At 43.7% G+C, this 15,664-nt stretch overlaps 1 protein-coding gene across 3 annotated transcripts in view; it reads left to right on the top strand.

Moving 5' to 3' along the window:
- The window catches only part of LOC138292373 (FAS-associated death domain protein-like), a 141,911-nt gene extending 126,975 nt beyond the window's left edge, over nucleotides 1–14,936 (top strand). For all 3 annotated transcript variants that reach the window (XM_069230937.1, XM_069230939.1, XM_069230938.1), the window contains one exon: nucleotides 8,235–14,936. In XM_069230937.1, coding sequence (XP_069087038.1) covers nucleotides 8,235–8,515 — 281 coding nt within the window. In that variant the 3' untranslated portion in view covers nucleotides 8,516–14,936. The remainder of the gene's footprint in view (nucleotides 1–8,234) is intronic.
- Nucleotides 14,937–15,664: the final 728 nt, after the last annotated feature.

A 15,664-nucleotide genomic window follows, 5' to 3' on the forward strand; every position in this document is an offset into this window, starting at 1 on the left:
AGCACAGAAGATTTAAGGCCTCGATCATCCCCAAACGAGGTAGTAAATAACCGCTCGCCTCCGGGGGTGGGGGTTATAGCTGACCTGGCCACAGCCACACGTGCCAGCCTAGCTCTGGAGAAGGAGCCCGCCTACACATCAAATAGACAAACCCACATTCTGAGTTGAAAGTACCAAAGTAATATTCAAAAGTAGGAGGGCCAGAACAAAACTTATTAAGAAGGATTTCCCCATCACGTGGGGAAAACAATCTATAAAGCACCCCCCATCCCATCCTACCGCCAACTGTACAGCTGGAGAGAAATCCGGTTCTTCAAATAATCGTCTTATTCCTGAGGTTTAGCTTATTACAAAAAAGATGAACACATAAAAGGTAAGGGCGTGCTGTTTGAACATTAATAAATGCGACTCCCGACTAGGGCCTCTCTGGCAATGCCTGGGCATGACTGCAGCACAAGGCACATACTGGCACTAGGGCTTTACAACGAGCTACGAAAGTTACAAGCAGGCACATGCCAATTTGCAAAACCACGAGAAGGGTTTTGAAGAGAAAAAGATGAAAATTGGAAGTAAACACCATTCACAAGCTGGCGTTTTAAAAAAGCTGTCTTAAAACATGATGGTAAAAAAATAATCAGAGTACCCACCTCCAGCTGCTAAAACTGCTGCTCCCTGCAGGCAAGAGCAATATTTGAAAAGCTTTAAAATTCTCCCTGGGACCTCGCCCAGTGGGAGACCAGGCTTTTTATATTTTTCATTTGCGGATCCTCTCCGAATTAGCAGCTTTTTTTAAACACCTGTTTACCTTTATGTACATGTTCCATAACCCCTTCCCACTCTTTTTCCTGAAACCGATGCCCAATGTCACACTCCTTCCTGTCAGATTGGAATCAGTCGCTTGCTTACCATTCCAAGGAATGTCTTATATAACCAGGAGATCTGTTTCGTCTCCTTACCGATCATCAGCAGTACCTGCAGGAGCTTATTCATTGTAAGTTCCTGGGTTCCTTCACCCAATAAGTGTTGTATCTATCTAACTAGTTCCTCATACACCATAAACAGTGCCTTCGGCTAATCTGTCTCCTTCTACTATGGCATTTAGGTCCCTGAGTGTCCCTTCACTGTAACCGTCCTGACTGTCTCTATTCCCACTGTGCTCTATTCCTGCAGGCTTTGTCCTTTGAAAACCTCTCCCCTTGGTGTGGGTAGTCCCATTAATGGGTATAGTGGGCCATACTTCATCTTTATCCTCCTGGCCTTGCAGCTGCGAATGTGCGACAGCATGCATCGTGGTTTGATTCATCCGCCAAAAAGTTACCTCCTTCATTAACATTATTATTGTACCTTCTTATCTTGGAAACTAAATACAACATTGCCCTGCGTGGCACCAGTGGGACCAGATGGATACAATCTGGACAAAAAAGACTGACTCCAAGAGGAATGCTGCTATATTCTGGACAAGAGAAAGAGAATGTCCTACGTACTCAGTGAGTAGCACTGATGCTAACACCAGCAGCCAACAGAGCTCTGATTGGATGGAAAACCCACAGTCCCAGAATCATCACAGCGACCTTCCACACAAAGTAAAACAGGATCAACATGAATGTTATCCAAGACAAGTTTTACAACAGACTCTAGTCCATCCTGAAAAAATGCCTCAAGAGAGACATCACCATACTGAAGATTGGAAGCGGCGGAACACTGGGTATAAAGAAGTCATGAGCAACCATGACCTTGGCGACATTAATGAGAATGGTGAAAGGCTTGTAGATCTCTGTGCCCGAACAGTTTGGTGATGGGCGGTAGTATATTTCTATACAAAGATATACAGAAGGCAACATGGGTGTCACCAGACCGTTCAAGAGAGAATAAGATCAACCATGTCTGCAATGCTAAGCCATTCTAGAGGTCCTGCAGTATATGAGACTGATGAGAGGAGCTGGCGTGGTGTCAGACCTTCACCTTGTCATGGCCAGGCTAAAGCTTAACCTGAATAAAGCATGGATGGAACTGACAAACCAACACCAGCAATGTAACACTACCCTCCTCAACGATGCACAGAAACTGAGTGAATTCTCAGTCGCCCTCAGTAACAAGTTTTAAGTCCTGCAAAATCATGAGGACGACAGAGCCCCAGTAGAAAATCAGTGGGAGAAGATAAAGGAAACAGTGATATCAAACTGCCAGTAGGTTCTTGGTCCCAAGAACCACCAGCATTAAGAATGGATCTCCACCCAGAGACTCTGCAAAATCCAAGCGAGAAATTAAAAGAAAGCTGCAGTCAACACCAGCTGAACAAAAGCAGAAAAAGCAAAAGCTCAAGGCGAATACACTAAAACCAACAAGGAATAGAGAAGCTTAAGAGCAGACAAGCAAAGATTCATCAGTGTTCTTGCCACAGAACCCTATGAAGCAGCAAACCATGGAAACTTGAAAGACCTCCACCATATAACAAAGAAACATTCTGGCAGCTGCAGCAGACAGACACAGCAAGCCAGAAAAGACCTGTTAAAGACAAAGCTTGGAAGACAATCATGGGTAACGAATGCCAACAACGAAGATGGGTGGAGCACTTTGAAGAATTACTGACCCAGCTGTTTTGCTTTCATTAAATGACTGAGCTGAAAACAATCTCTGGAATGCACTTCTTAGTTTAAAGAAGACATTTATTATTACTTCACCACGAGGTTCCTGCGAGAAGAGATTAGTAGGCTGGAGGCACACGTTTAAAAATAGTCACAGCAATGAAAAGAAAATATATCAAAGTGATTCTCAATTGCAATGTACACAGCAAATATATGTGATTATATTATAGGATAACTTCAAAGCAAAGAATAAAAGTCCAAATTCATCACCGTAGGGCCTATCACTGCTCTTCATCTTTCTCATGCCTGCAAGTTGATGACTCCTGTTCAACTGCATGAAAGAGATTTTCCATCCATACGGCAGGTCAGGCAGCTGACATTCGCTACTGACTGAAGTCTCGGAAAATTCCCCCTCGCTGCTGCCCAAGGACACCTTTTATAATGAAAAACCCTGCTAACAGGCCCTTTCCTCTAATATTCAAAACATGCTGGCTACTGTAAATCAGAATTGGAAAAGAACAAGCTTGAAGGTGGCCAAATCTTATCACGTTAGGGTTCGGTGAGAACAAAATACGAAAAACACAGCTTGGTCTACCATGTGGAAAAACACAGCTCATCTGCAATATCTCAACTGCAATGTCTAACTCCATGATAAAGCCAATAGGCTGCTAAACTGAAAACAGAATTAAATGTCTAATGCCATGTTAAAGCCAATAGGCAGCTAACCTAAATACAAAATGTAATGTCTAATACCACGTTAAAGCCAATAGGCAGCTAAACTGAATACAACATGTAATGTGCTACTGGTGAACATTGAACAACTAATATGCACAGTGGTGAAACACAAAGTCAGTGGTCAAACACAATTAATGGCATAACACCAGCCCATTCTGCAGTCTCTACCAGACATACAGCCACCTGACAAGGACTTGCCAATCGACTGCAATAGACCATCTAAAGAAGAAATACAGCAAGCCATCAAACCTCTGAGAAATGGGAAGGCAGCAGCACCTAACAAGATTGATGCAGAGGCACTGAAGGCAGACATTGACACTTCAGTAAACATGCTCTAGAGGAAAGAGGAAGAGGAAAAGGTGCCATTAGACTGGAAGGAGAGATATCTGATCAAGATCCCCAAGAAAGGTGCCATGAGTAACTGTGCAAACAACAGAGGGATAATTCTTCTATCAAAGCCAGATAACGTGTTCATCAGAGTCATCCTGAACAGAATAAAGTACCAAGTCGACGCCCAGGTGCAAGCTAGCTCCTGCAAAGATAGATCCTGCACAGGCCCAATTGCAACACTGTGCATCATCAATGAGTAGTTAATCGAATGGAATTCCCATCCCCCCCCCCCCCCCCCCCCCCTTTCATGTGAACTTCATCAACTATGAGAAGGCATTTGACTGCGTGGACAGAGAGACCATTTAGAAACTCATCCACCACTACAGTGTGCCAGATAAACTCATAAGAATCATTTGAAACTCTTACAAAGGAATGACTTGCAAGATAGTCCATGGAGGAAAACTTATGGAAGCCTTCATAGGGAGGAGCGCAGTCCACCATCAGTAACAACGACCCATCTCAACAGACTTTCCAACTCACTGCTGCTGAAGAAATCATGAAAAGGCGCTGGGGCTGGATAAGTCACACCTTCGGCAAGCCTGCATCAAAACCCACCAGGCAAGCCATAACATGAAACCCTCAAGGGAAAAGGAAAAGAGGAAGGACAGGAGGCACCTGGTGTCAAGGCCTCGAGGCTGACTGCAAGGAAATGGTTTGTATCTGGAGTCAGATTGAAAGAAAAGACCAGGACAGGATGGCGGGAGAGTTCTTTAGGGGCAGTAGCCATAAGTATGTAAGTCATCTCGGGTCTCCACCTCTTCCATATTTACTCCTGCCAGCCAACTTGTAAGCCATTGTAACTTTGCTAATAGGTAGTACATCTCATTTTAAGAGACATCTAGGCCTCCCCTTCTTGTCAGTTGCCCCAGGCTGCTTCATGACACTGGCTGCTGGCCCCAGTCCCATATAAGCTCCCCGAGGAGTTTAAGTGACTTAAACCAGGCCTTGTGCAACCATATCAAAATAATACAGCATCCTCTGTAAAACTACCACCTTAGGGTCCACCAAAAAGCAGCATTCTCCTTAAGTACCCTCAGAGCACCCCCCAGATTGGCCTCCCTGCTGTCTTTATCGGTGTGATAAATTTTGACTCCAAGGTATTTTAGCACACAAGTGTCCCAACTTATCCACAGATGAGTTATCACCACAGGAGTCTGTAATTGTCCAGTTGAGAGCAGGAACACACACATCTTTCACCAGTTAGTGCATAGTCCTGAGATATCCACAAATTCCTCCAAAACACCAACACTCCAAGGGGTCCTTGTATCTGCATATTTATCTCCTTTCACTCTTTTCCGACTGTCTTCACTCACCCACAGCAGCCATGTGGGTCCCCTTTCTTTTAGCAAGGTTATCACCATACCCTTTGCCTTCTTCCACCTATATTTTCCGACCTGATTTTGTTGGCGTTAGGACTCAGGGAACTTTATTTACCACTGCTAAACAGTGCTAAAGTGTATATGCTCTCTGTCTAAAATGTATTGGTGATTGGTCTCTCCATGCTTGGCAGATTTGATTTATTAGTAAGTCCCTAGTACAGTACACAGTGTCTGCCCAGGGCTTGTAAATCAAAAGCTACTAGCAAGCCTGCAGCACTGATTGTGCCACCCACATGAGTAGCCCTGCAAACATGTCTCAGGCCTGCCATTGCAGTGCCTGTCTGTGCAGTTTTAAACTGCCATGTCGACCTGGCAAGAGTACCCATTTGCCAGGCCCAAACCTTCCCTTTTATTACCTGTGAGTCACCCCTAAGTTAGGCTAAAGGCAACCCCATGGACAGAGTGCGGTGTATTTAAAAGGTAGGACATGTACTGGTGTGTTTTACATGCCCTGATAGTGAAATACTACTGATTGCATTTTCAGTATTGCAAGACTTATCTCTCCCATAGGGTAAAATGGGGATTGCCTTGAAATATCTTTTAAATGTAATCTCCCGTTGGGAGCAGATAGAGATGAGAACTTTGGGGTCTCTGAACTCTCAATTTAAAAATACATCCTTTGGTGAAGTTGGTTTTTGAATTGTAAGTTTGAAAATGCCACCTTTAGAAAGTGGGTATTTTCTTGCTTAACCATTCTGTACCTCTGCCTGTCTGCGGAATACTGTCTGGGTCAGGATGAGAGATGGACTGTTTGTGCATTCACTCTAGACAGTCGCACAAGGGAGCTGAGGTGTGCCCTGCATATCCTGATGGCCCATCACCAGGCTCATGGGTCTTCCTGAGCTAGAGGTTCTCCAAGGACTTGAACTGAGCTTGCTTCCTGTTAAGTCTCAAGGCCATCAAAACTTCATGTGCCAGTACCTGGGCTCTTCTGCTGAGAATCCTGACTTCTCAAGTGGTGCCAACTTCAGTCCATGGGCCCTTGGAAGTGCAAGCTGGTGATGTGAACAAGAAAATCCATGCATCAATGTGCCGCGCCGAAAGAATCGACACAGTGCCAGTCTTGTGGCTAAAGAATCAACACAGCGTTTGCCACTCCACTGGAGAATCGACGCAGCACTTGCCCTGTGGCTGGAGAATCAATGCAGCGCCTGTCTCGCACCTGTAGAATCGAGGCAGCGCCTGTTTCACCACAGTCCCATCAACACAGAGCGTCTGGATTTTCTGCACATCCCCGGACATGGCAAGATCCCATCGACCCACACCACAGCAAGAAACCAGGGCCGCATGTCCGAAAATCGATGCATCGCCTTTCCTGTGAGGAAAGAATCAATATATCACATCCCCTGCCAGTAAGGAACCAAAGCATCGTCTCATCTGTGAGGGTAGAATCAACGCATCACCTCCCCTGCACAGTAAGGAACGGATGCATCACTTTGCTTTTCGAAACCTCACCTTCCCTGTGGCCCGCATCGTCTCTGTTTTTGACGCATCCCAGGTGCTTTGTGCTTAAAAGATACAAACATTGAATCCTATGGATTAAGACTCATTTCCACTTTTAAAAACGATATCATTACTTGTGTTTGTTGGATTTTTGTGTGGGGTCCCTTTCTAGTGTTTTCACTGTGTTACTGTGTGTGTTTGTAGAAATACTTTACACATTGCCTCTGAGATACACCTGACTGCTCGTGCCAAGCTACCAAGAGGGTGATCAGGGGGCATCTTAGCTTTGTGACTCTCTTACCCTGACTAGAGTGAGGGTCCCACTTGGACAGGGTTCAAACCACTGCCAACTAGAGACCCCATTACTAACAACAGTGTTTGCTGACATTAAACTCGTAAGCTTCAGCTGGACCTAGATTGCAGCAGGGTCTTTAAGCAAGTGTCAATATTGACCATTTATTTATTTAGTAAAGTGCCTCGTGGCCTAAGGAATGTTTCAGAGCACTCTACAAGTTTTCATATACATAAAAGAGAAAGCTGTGAGAAAGGTAATCTGACCTTATGGGTTTTATCAGAATCCGATTTTCATCCATCCACTGTTAATCCATCGCAGCCCTAGAGCCAGTGCACTGTTTAGCTGAAGGCAAATCTGCATAGTTCAGTTATAAAAAGTATATTTTTTCCTCATGGTGGGCAAGTCATTTTTAATCAACTTTGAAATGAGGAAATGCTGACTCGAACCTGTCAAAGCAACATGTAAAGTATGGGTTAATGCCAGATCTGAGCAGCATGTGCTTAACTCAATAAGCTATTTTACCCCATAAAAATGCAGTGTTTTTTCTCCATTAAATATGAAGCTTAGAGTACCAATAATACCTGAATAACTGTGAACCGGTGCCATCGCTGGTATTAGCCAGTTAGATAGCTTATTGAGTTTAAAATTGGTTCTTGATATGTGTGTGTCAGTTTGAAGAGCAGACATTGACATTCATCCTTTCATGATCGTTGAAGTGAGTCACATAAATGGTAAGAGCAAGTCATTTTTTACATCAAAAACTCACTAACAGATGAGACATAAAACAAGATATTGTTGTTGATGCATTACATCCTTCCGGGTACCGAGATATCGTTCTGAGTAGGCCGAAGGAATTCTAAGTGGTTTCTTTCACAGATGTGTACCCAGTCTTCTATCTGCTTGATAAGGTCTTTATTGTGAGGCAGTTTCTAGATTCTGAATAGATTTGAGTCTCAAATGAGCATGCTGGGACAGCACTGTTCTGCTGAAAATAATTTCCATCTTTTAGACTATCAGTTTTTCTTCTAATAATTTCTACATATATCTAAACGAGCTCATGGCAGCCGTACGGAGGTATTTTTTATTACACTTGAAAAGTTTAATTCTGTACATTGATATAGAAGCTTCCTTTGTTGAACGTGCTGCCAGCCACTGCTTAATTTGTAAAAATAAATAGTAAATACCGGGACTTGTGTGCTCGTGCATACACTCATACTCTTTCACATACGCATACTACGCACACTGGTGCCACCACTGGACAAGGAATAAATTCTCCAATGTCACCCAAAATAAATAGGGTTGAGTAGCAAGTGACCTGAAGTTGCATCAAACTAAATAAGTGAGCATGGAAAGCAACAGATTTAATTCGCCTCTAATCACATCTCTCTTACACTTTTCTCTCTCCAGGGCGTGACAAGCTCGTCACTGACCAACAGCTGATGCGCCTAGCTAGGTGTTTGGGGAAGAGCTGGAAACAAATCGGTATTGAAGTCCTGGGGATTGAAAACATCAAACTGGAACAGATTGAGGAGGACAATCAAAACAATCTGGTGATGAAGGCCTTCTACATGCTCAAGGCATGGAAAAACAAGGAAAAAACGAAAGCGACACCAGATCATCTCTGCCAGCTCCTGTCCAGTGATGGGGTGCCACTGGAGCTAGAGGCCTATGATTTCCTAAATGACTAAGCAGTGTGACTATGGGCATGCAAAATGAAAAAAAACCTCTTGTTTTTAATGGTCAACTGCTGTTCTTTGCCTCTTTTTTTTTACTCAGCACTTGATATCCCTTTACTTTGTTAACTTTGCGGGGTGTTCAGCCATGGGCATGGCTAAAACAACTTATGCATCGAAATACAACCCTATGAAACTCAAATTAGGATGATAAATCGCTCCAAATATATCGTCATTCTTAGTTTATATAGTAGACTCCTGACGTACCTTACAATTCCTATCTGAAACAGTAGTAATGTTGAGGAATTTAAAAATGATGAACATGGTGACGTTGGAAAAGGGTTCGAACCAAGGGGAATAGAATAAAGGTATTTTATTTATAATAACTGGAACCCCTTGCAAACAGCGTTGAGTGCGAGCATCAATCCGAAAAGAAATCCTCAACTTCAAACATAATGGTGGATCCTTGTTGAGATTGGAAGAGTATGATCGATTGGCCCATCTGACAGAATGTCTCACTATTTCTGGGATTTAGATTAGAATCATGAAACTGTTGTTTATTTTACCCTGGATTGTGTAAATTCTGCTTACTCCTGCCCTTCAAACAACTCCCATTACTTTTTCAGTAGCCAGTATTGTATGTCCATGGAACAGGCCAGGAAAGACATGCATGAAGTTACGCCCTTAATTCATTTTATTATACATAACCTACAGGGGTAGATAAAGCTGCAGCTTACTTTGATTGACAAGAGCCTAAATCTGCTAAAAACACTTGGAAAGGGTCTTTTTGTTATTTTCCCCATACATATTTTCTAAGCCGACTTCTGTGTACTTCTTACTTTTTCCAAAGACACTGTTCACCATTTAGACCTAAGCAGCCTGGGTGCCAAATATGTTATGACAGAGGCTGCTTACCATCTTGCAGGCCATCTAATTTAACCCTTTCACTGCTTGACCTTTTCCACCTAGAATGTAAATCCCTATTTTGGCTATTTGGGGTAGTTTGCACTTAGGCCTCCATAACCTTTTTTACTACATAAGATACCCATGCCAAATTTGAAACCTTTTTTTCCAACAGCTTTGGAATTCTAAAGGTGCCCATGGTTTCTGGATTCCCGTAGAGGCTGCTGATAAAATAGCCGAAATATATTTACATTTTAGTTTTTTTGGGAAACATAGGAAAAAAGTGCTCGGCACAAAAGTGCCTGGTAATATTCCTAAGAATTGACAAAAGGTTTGTTGTGCCTAAAGTCGCCATCTTCCCAGCTTTAAAGAACATGCAGAGCAGAATCCAAACACTATTTTTAGCACAGTTTTGGCATTTTTCAAATAGGTAGCCCATTTTTCCTAATTGCTGTGCTTTCAACCTACTTCCAGTTTCTGTTGGAAACTGCTGTGAAACCCATTGGTGATCCCAGAAAGCTTTAGATTTTTTAAAAGTAGACAAAATTCAGCAAGGGGTGATTGGTGTAGACCCCTCAAGATTTCCCCAAAGAAAATAACTGTTCACAAGAAAAATACATTGAAAAGAAGTAGGTAAAAAGTACATTTTTGACCATGTTTTCCTTTGTAACTTCTTGTCACAATGGGCAATTTACAAAAGCAGTACACCACTATATCCGTTAGACCCTTCTGGTTCTAGGTATATATAGGATTTGAGGTTTTCCAACAACCCAAAGTATCTAGAATCAACAACTGAGCTGCACCTTACAGTGGCTTTTCATTGCATACTGGCAATTAATATGGTAAAATATTTAGAGTGGAAAATAGATGCCAAAGAAACCTATGTATTTCGGAAATGGTTTCTAGCTATGGAGTTCAGGAGCAGTGGTTATTTGTAGATATCTGAATTTGTGGTCCCACAGGGCAACTCTCATTGACCCTTGTTTGATGTGTGCCTGTTGGGGTCACTAGGCCCAGCCACACAAGTAAGATAGCGTTTTTATCAGGACACGTGGGGGAACGCTGAGTAGTAGAAATGTTGTGGATCTCAGCAGTTTCCTTAAGTTTCTGTCACAAAAATGCAAGGAAAATGTGCAGTTTTAGTGAACATTTGAGATTTGCAATCCACACAAGGCACACCACCCTGTTCGTCCCTGGATGTCTGTTTTCAGAAATGTCTGGGTTTGGTAGATTTCCCTGGGTGGTTGCTAAACTCAGGCCCATACACCAGAGCTACCCCTATTGCTGATTTCTCCACATTGCATTTTTGGACCTTTTGTATCATAGGCGCTAGGTCCAGCATCACAAGTGAGGTAGCATTTTTATTGGGAGATGTGGGGGAACACTGGGTGGCAGCACTTTTGTGGATCCCTGTGGTTTACAAAAACATACTTCACAGAAATGCATGGAAAATGGGCAATTTTTGTGAAAGTTTGAGATTTGCATGGCATTTTAGGTAATAAAATGTTGAGGGATCCCTGGGAGGCACACCATCTTGGTGACCCCCGGATGTTTGGTTTTCAGGAATGTCTGGGTTTTGGCAGGTTTGCCTGGGTGGCAGCAGAGACCAGGCCCAAACACCAGAGCGACCCCATTGCTAGTGTCTATACATTGTGTTATGGGGCCTTGTAAATATATGATTTTAGTAATCATTCAGATTTGCAGGTCATTGTGGGTAAGAAAATGTCATGGGATTCACACGAAGCACACCATCTTTGACTGCCCAAGGTTTCTAGTTTTCATAAATGCCTGGGTTTGTATGTTTCCCCCAGGTGGCAGATGACCTGAGCCCATGCAACCTAAAAGTAGGACGATATTGGGAGTTAGCCCCATTCTGCACCCCATATGTAAAAGTCTTGCCATAGGGGTGGGGATGCTGTAGTCCTCATAGGGGCAAAAAGACTCTGTTGTCCATTTGGGTGTAGGAGTATTGGCTTGATGCCAGAATAGGTCACCTTAGGCTTTTATTTGTTTTGCTGCCATGTTGAAATCTCTGGTGTCTAGAGGTCTTTCTGTCACCCTGGGGCAAATGTTGGTTAAACACCGTAAACCCATGCCCAGGTGGCACAAAGACTGATGCATATGTTCTGGGGTGGGAGCACAGAACAATCCCCGAGTGAGCCATCCACCCCATTTTTAATTTTTTAGGCCTATTTTCTCCTAGTGTCCTTTCTGTTTCCGGGAGTTGATTTGCCTGGGTAGGACACCCCACACCTTTTTCTCCCATGGCTTAAAAAAAAGTGTGGTGGGCAGGTCACCCAACCATCACGCTGTGGTTCCACTCCAGAATAGATGCATGAGTTATTCACCACCCCATCCCGACGATATGTTGAGGGCGGTCACCAAAAATATGTCCTCCTTGGGGGACAGAAAATCCACTGGAGACCAGGGAAAAATAGGCCCAACATGTTTTAAAAAGAGGGATGCGGAAGCTCATCCAGACAGCATGCCCTGCTCCCACCTCAAAATAGGTGCATCAGTCTTTCTGCTCCCTTTGAGATGGATTGAGGGCATTTACCCAAAATCTGCCCCCAGGGGACAGAAATGCCACTCAACACTGGGGAAAATGGGCTGACATTTTTAAAAAAGAGATAGAGGGCGGCTTGCCCATGCAATGTTTCTTCCCCATAGTCCAGAATGGGCACAGCTGTTTTTCTGTCCCTTTGGGCACACTGTGGGTAAACATGTTCCAACCCCTTTTTTATAAGACACAGAAAAATCTCCCTTGTGTCTGGTGGAATTGCTTGTCCCTCCACCCAGGGGGCATATGGCAGTAAAGACTGTTGGAGCTATTTGAGGGGTGGGAGCTTTGCATAATGTATTCGCGGACACACCACCCCTTTTACTCATAAACAAATACCCTCCTGTTTAGTAGGCTTACTGCTATTCAGTGGGGCAGACTGGAGGTAAAGACCTCCTGTCTGCCCCTTGGGGGGCAGAAAGACTACAAGGGTATTTTTAAGGGCTGAGCAGGCTGCCCACCCCCGACAGTAATAAAAACATATCCCTGGTGTTTAGTGGGCTTTCAGTCCCCCAGAAGCAGGACAGATTGGAGGTAAGGGGTTCTTATCTGTCCCTTAGGGAGGGATAGAAACGCAAATTGACAAATTTGTTGGGGTGAGGGTCTGGCCCAATGCCAACCCCACCCCTTTTGATTATATAAAAAATACTCCCTGATGTCTAGTGGACTTTCCGGGGGGTTGATTGGAGGCACCTACTCCCTATCTTCCCCTGTGGGGAGAAAGACAGGTGGCTGAGGTGGGTGGGGAGTGGGGCGATGGAGCACTAACTCGGGACCAGATTCAAGGTAACGACTTCCTATCTGCCCCCGGGAGGAGTAGAAAGACTGTTGTCCTATTTGTCAGTTTGCAGGTTTGGGCTATTGCCTGGGTGGGCTACCACCACCCCTTTGCATTAAAAGGGTGCTGCAGGCAGATTGGAGCATCTGTCTCCTATCTGACCCTATGGTTGGGCAGAAAGACTTTTGTGTCTGGGGAGGGGCCCCTTTGCTTGGGGAGGTGGGGTCTAGTGAACTTTCTGTTCCTCCCAAGAGGGGATTGCCTCTACTCTGCCAAAGACCTTTGGGGCTGGGGAAGTGAAGCAACATTAGCCCATTTCCGGGGAGCTGCTGCCCCTCCACATGTACTCCCAAGGGGGCTAGTGGCGGAACAAACCTCCTATCTGCCCTCAACAGGAGCAGAAAAAGTGTTGGGAGTGATTTGGAGATGTAGGGGCTAGGCCCTTTGCCTGGGTGGGCCAGCCTCACCCATTCCATTTGTCTCCAAGAAAACAATCCCTGGTGTCTAATGGGCTTTCTTTGACCCCTCCTCCCTGTCGTGTCGTTTCCCCCTCCGCCCCTCACAAGCTCTGTCCTACTGGGGGCAGATTGGAGATAACAACTTCCAGTCTGCCCCTGATGGGACTGAAAGACTTTTGGGCATGGGACAGGATGAGAACACTAGCCCATTGTAAGGGGGCTGCTCCCCCCCAGTCTAGTGAGTGGATCCCTGCTTGAGGATCACCCTCTTGCGGCCATCCCCAAGCAGCGATCCACTATGGAAAAGTACTATTGGAAAGGGGAGATTCTCCCCTTTCCAATGATACTTCTCCCATGTGCTCAGGGACTGAGATGTGTCCCTAGCACCGATGCAGTGAAAGTGAAATGAGCCTATCTGGGCTTATTTCAACTTCTCTTTCTCCGTAATCAGCTAAACTCGCCATGTGTGCGATTGCCATTTCATAAGAAAAAAACAGCCTCTGTTTCTGGGGAAGGCCTTCCCTAGGCTGAAATGAGTAAAACAAAATCCCTCTTTTACCTGAGGGATTTCCTGCCTCTGGTACCAGGGTATGCTGGAGCCGTCCTCAGCACCTGAGCGCTAGTGCTGAGGACAACTCAGTATGTTCTCAGCAGCCAAGAGGTTAAATATGTCCACCCTTAAAGTGTCTATTTTTGTAAGATTAGGGTAAGGATAAGATCTGATAATGACTTGGTGAAGAAAAAAGAATCAGGTTAAAGAAACTCAGTACTACCAAACATTATGCATTCCTTGTTATGGTGGAAATAATTATGTTTTTTGGTAATAATGGTGTACCACAACAAAATATCTACTTTGAGTGATATTATTCAAGTCCTTTTTATGACTTTACACTTTTTGGTACATTCCCACAAGAAAGGATTTGTATAAGGTTTTACAAGAAGGTATTATGTTAGATGCTGTAATGTGAGTAACCAGTCATATGGTTAACTGCTGCCATAATGTTTATCTGATCCTTGTGGTTTTTATACAAATGAAGCCTACTTGTACGTTTAAAACTCCTGCACTAATCCTTTAGAGTGGGTATGTGGAAGATTTAAGGCCTGGGATACTAATATACGAAACAGTGATAATAGCCAGCACAGTGTGTGAGATTGCCATATTATTTCTGATACAGGCTGACATTAATCATGCTAACAAAAATGCAACAAAAGAGAAAATCTTCCATTCTGCTGTTTAGAAAACTACATGCACTGAGCAACATTGCAACGTTGTCCAGCTGAGCACAGAGGTAATGCAGAAGGAATCATGTTTTGATATTATTGCCTGCCTTTTGAATATGTTTCTAACTGAGGCATTATTGAAGCATCAAAATAGATCAAGAAGCTGCACACACAACCTTCCCCTCCTCTTGCCCATAAGAGTCATTAAGAAAGAAGGTCTGAAGAGACCTAAGAACAAGGGAGAAATAGACAGGCATGAAGATAGTTTGCTTGGCTAGAATGCCAGAGTTGATACGTGACTTCAAAGCTTCTCAGAGGCATACAGATATAAAGATGGGTATAGTTTACACTAATTAATATAGATAGTAGGTATGTGCGATATAAAATGCTATGGGTTTTCTCACATTCATTTTGTTTTATATGATGGCTTCTGAAATATTCATAATAGTTTTAATCAATATTGTTCACAAGATTTGAGTGTTGATTGTACATAATAAATAATCATTGTTAACTCCAGATGCTGGGTGTGTCTACTACTTGCAGAGATCAGGGTAAGGGTCTGCGGAAGTACAACCATTCCTGCAAATAAGATCTGTCTGACATGGGTTCACAATATGGCGCCCGGCTGCTTGCTTGAAGTTTAAGGATCTTTTAAAGACCATAAATCCTAAAGTAGTCAACATATAAAGTTAACCGTAAATGTCCAGAGATATTTAGTGATACTCCTCAGATATAGAATATGCATCCCTACTCCCACAAAGGTTTGTTAAGTGCTTAACATATACAAAAGATGAACCCTAATCTTAAGTATCGAAATTGAGCCCTTGTAAACAATGGCAGGAGAATTGGAAGGAACTGAGAAAGAAGAAGTAGAGTTAGAAGAATGAATTTGCATATGGTTTGGTCCAAACTAAGGTGGCATGCTAGGTAAAAGAACGATGACTTGCAATACTACCGTGAGCGAATGCCTGTGGATAGAAAGATTTTAAGTATTCCTCCCATCACCATTTGTCTGTTTGATATACTTCCCTAAATGGTAAGAATATGCTCAGATGTGAATCATGTGCTCACTGTGCCACTGGAATTAGCCTACACCCAACTGAAAAACTCCAGTCAGGATGAAATCGATCTTGGGTTGCTTGCCTTCCCGTTCAGGGCAGACCAGATGTGGCAGCTGGGTTGGATTATTTGAACTGGGGCAGCGTCAAAACAGATTTGCATATGACTGGGTCCAAACTGAAGTA

Source organism: Pleurodeles waltl, chromosome 4_2 (genome assembly GCF_031143425.1).
Source record: "Pleurodeles waltl isolate 20211129_DDA chromosome 4_2, aPleWal1.hap1.20221129, whole genome shotgun sequence".
NCBI lineage: Eukaryota > Metazoa > Chordata > Amphibia > Caudata > Salamandridae > Pleurodeles > Pleurodeles waltl.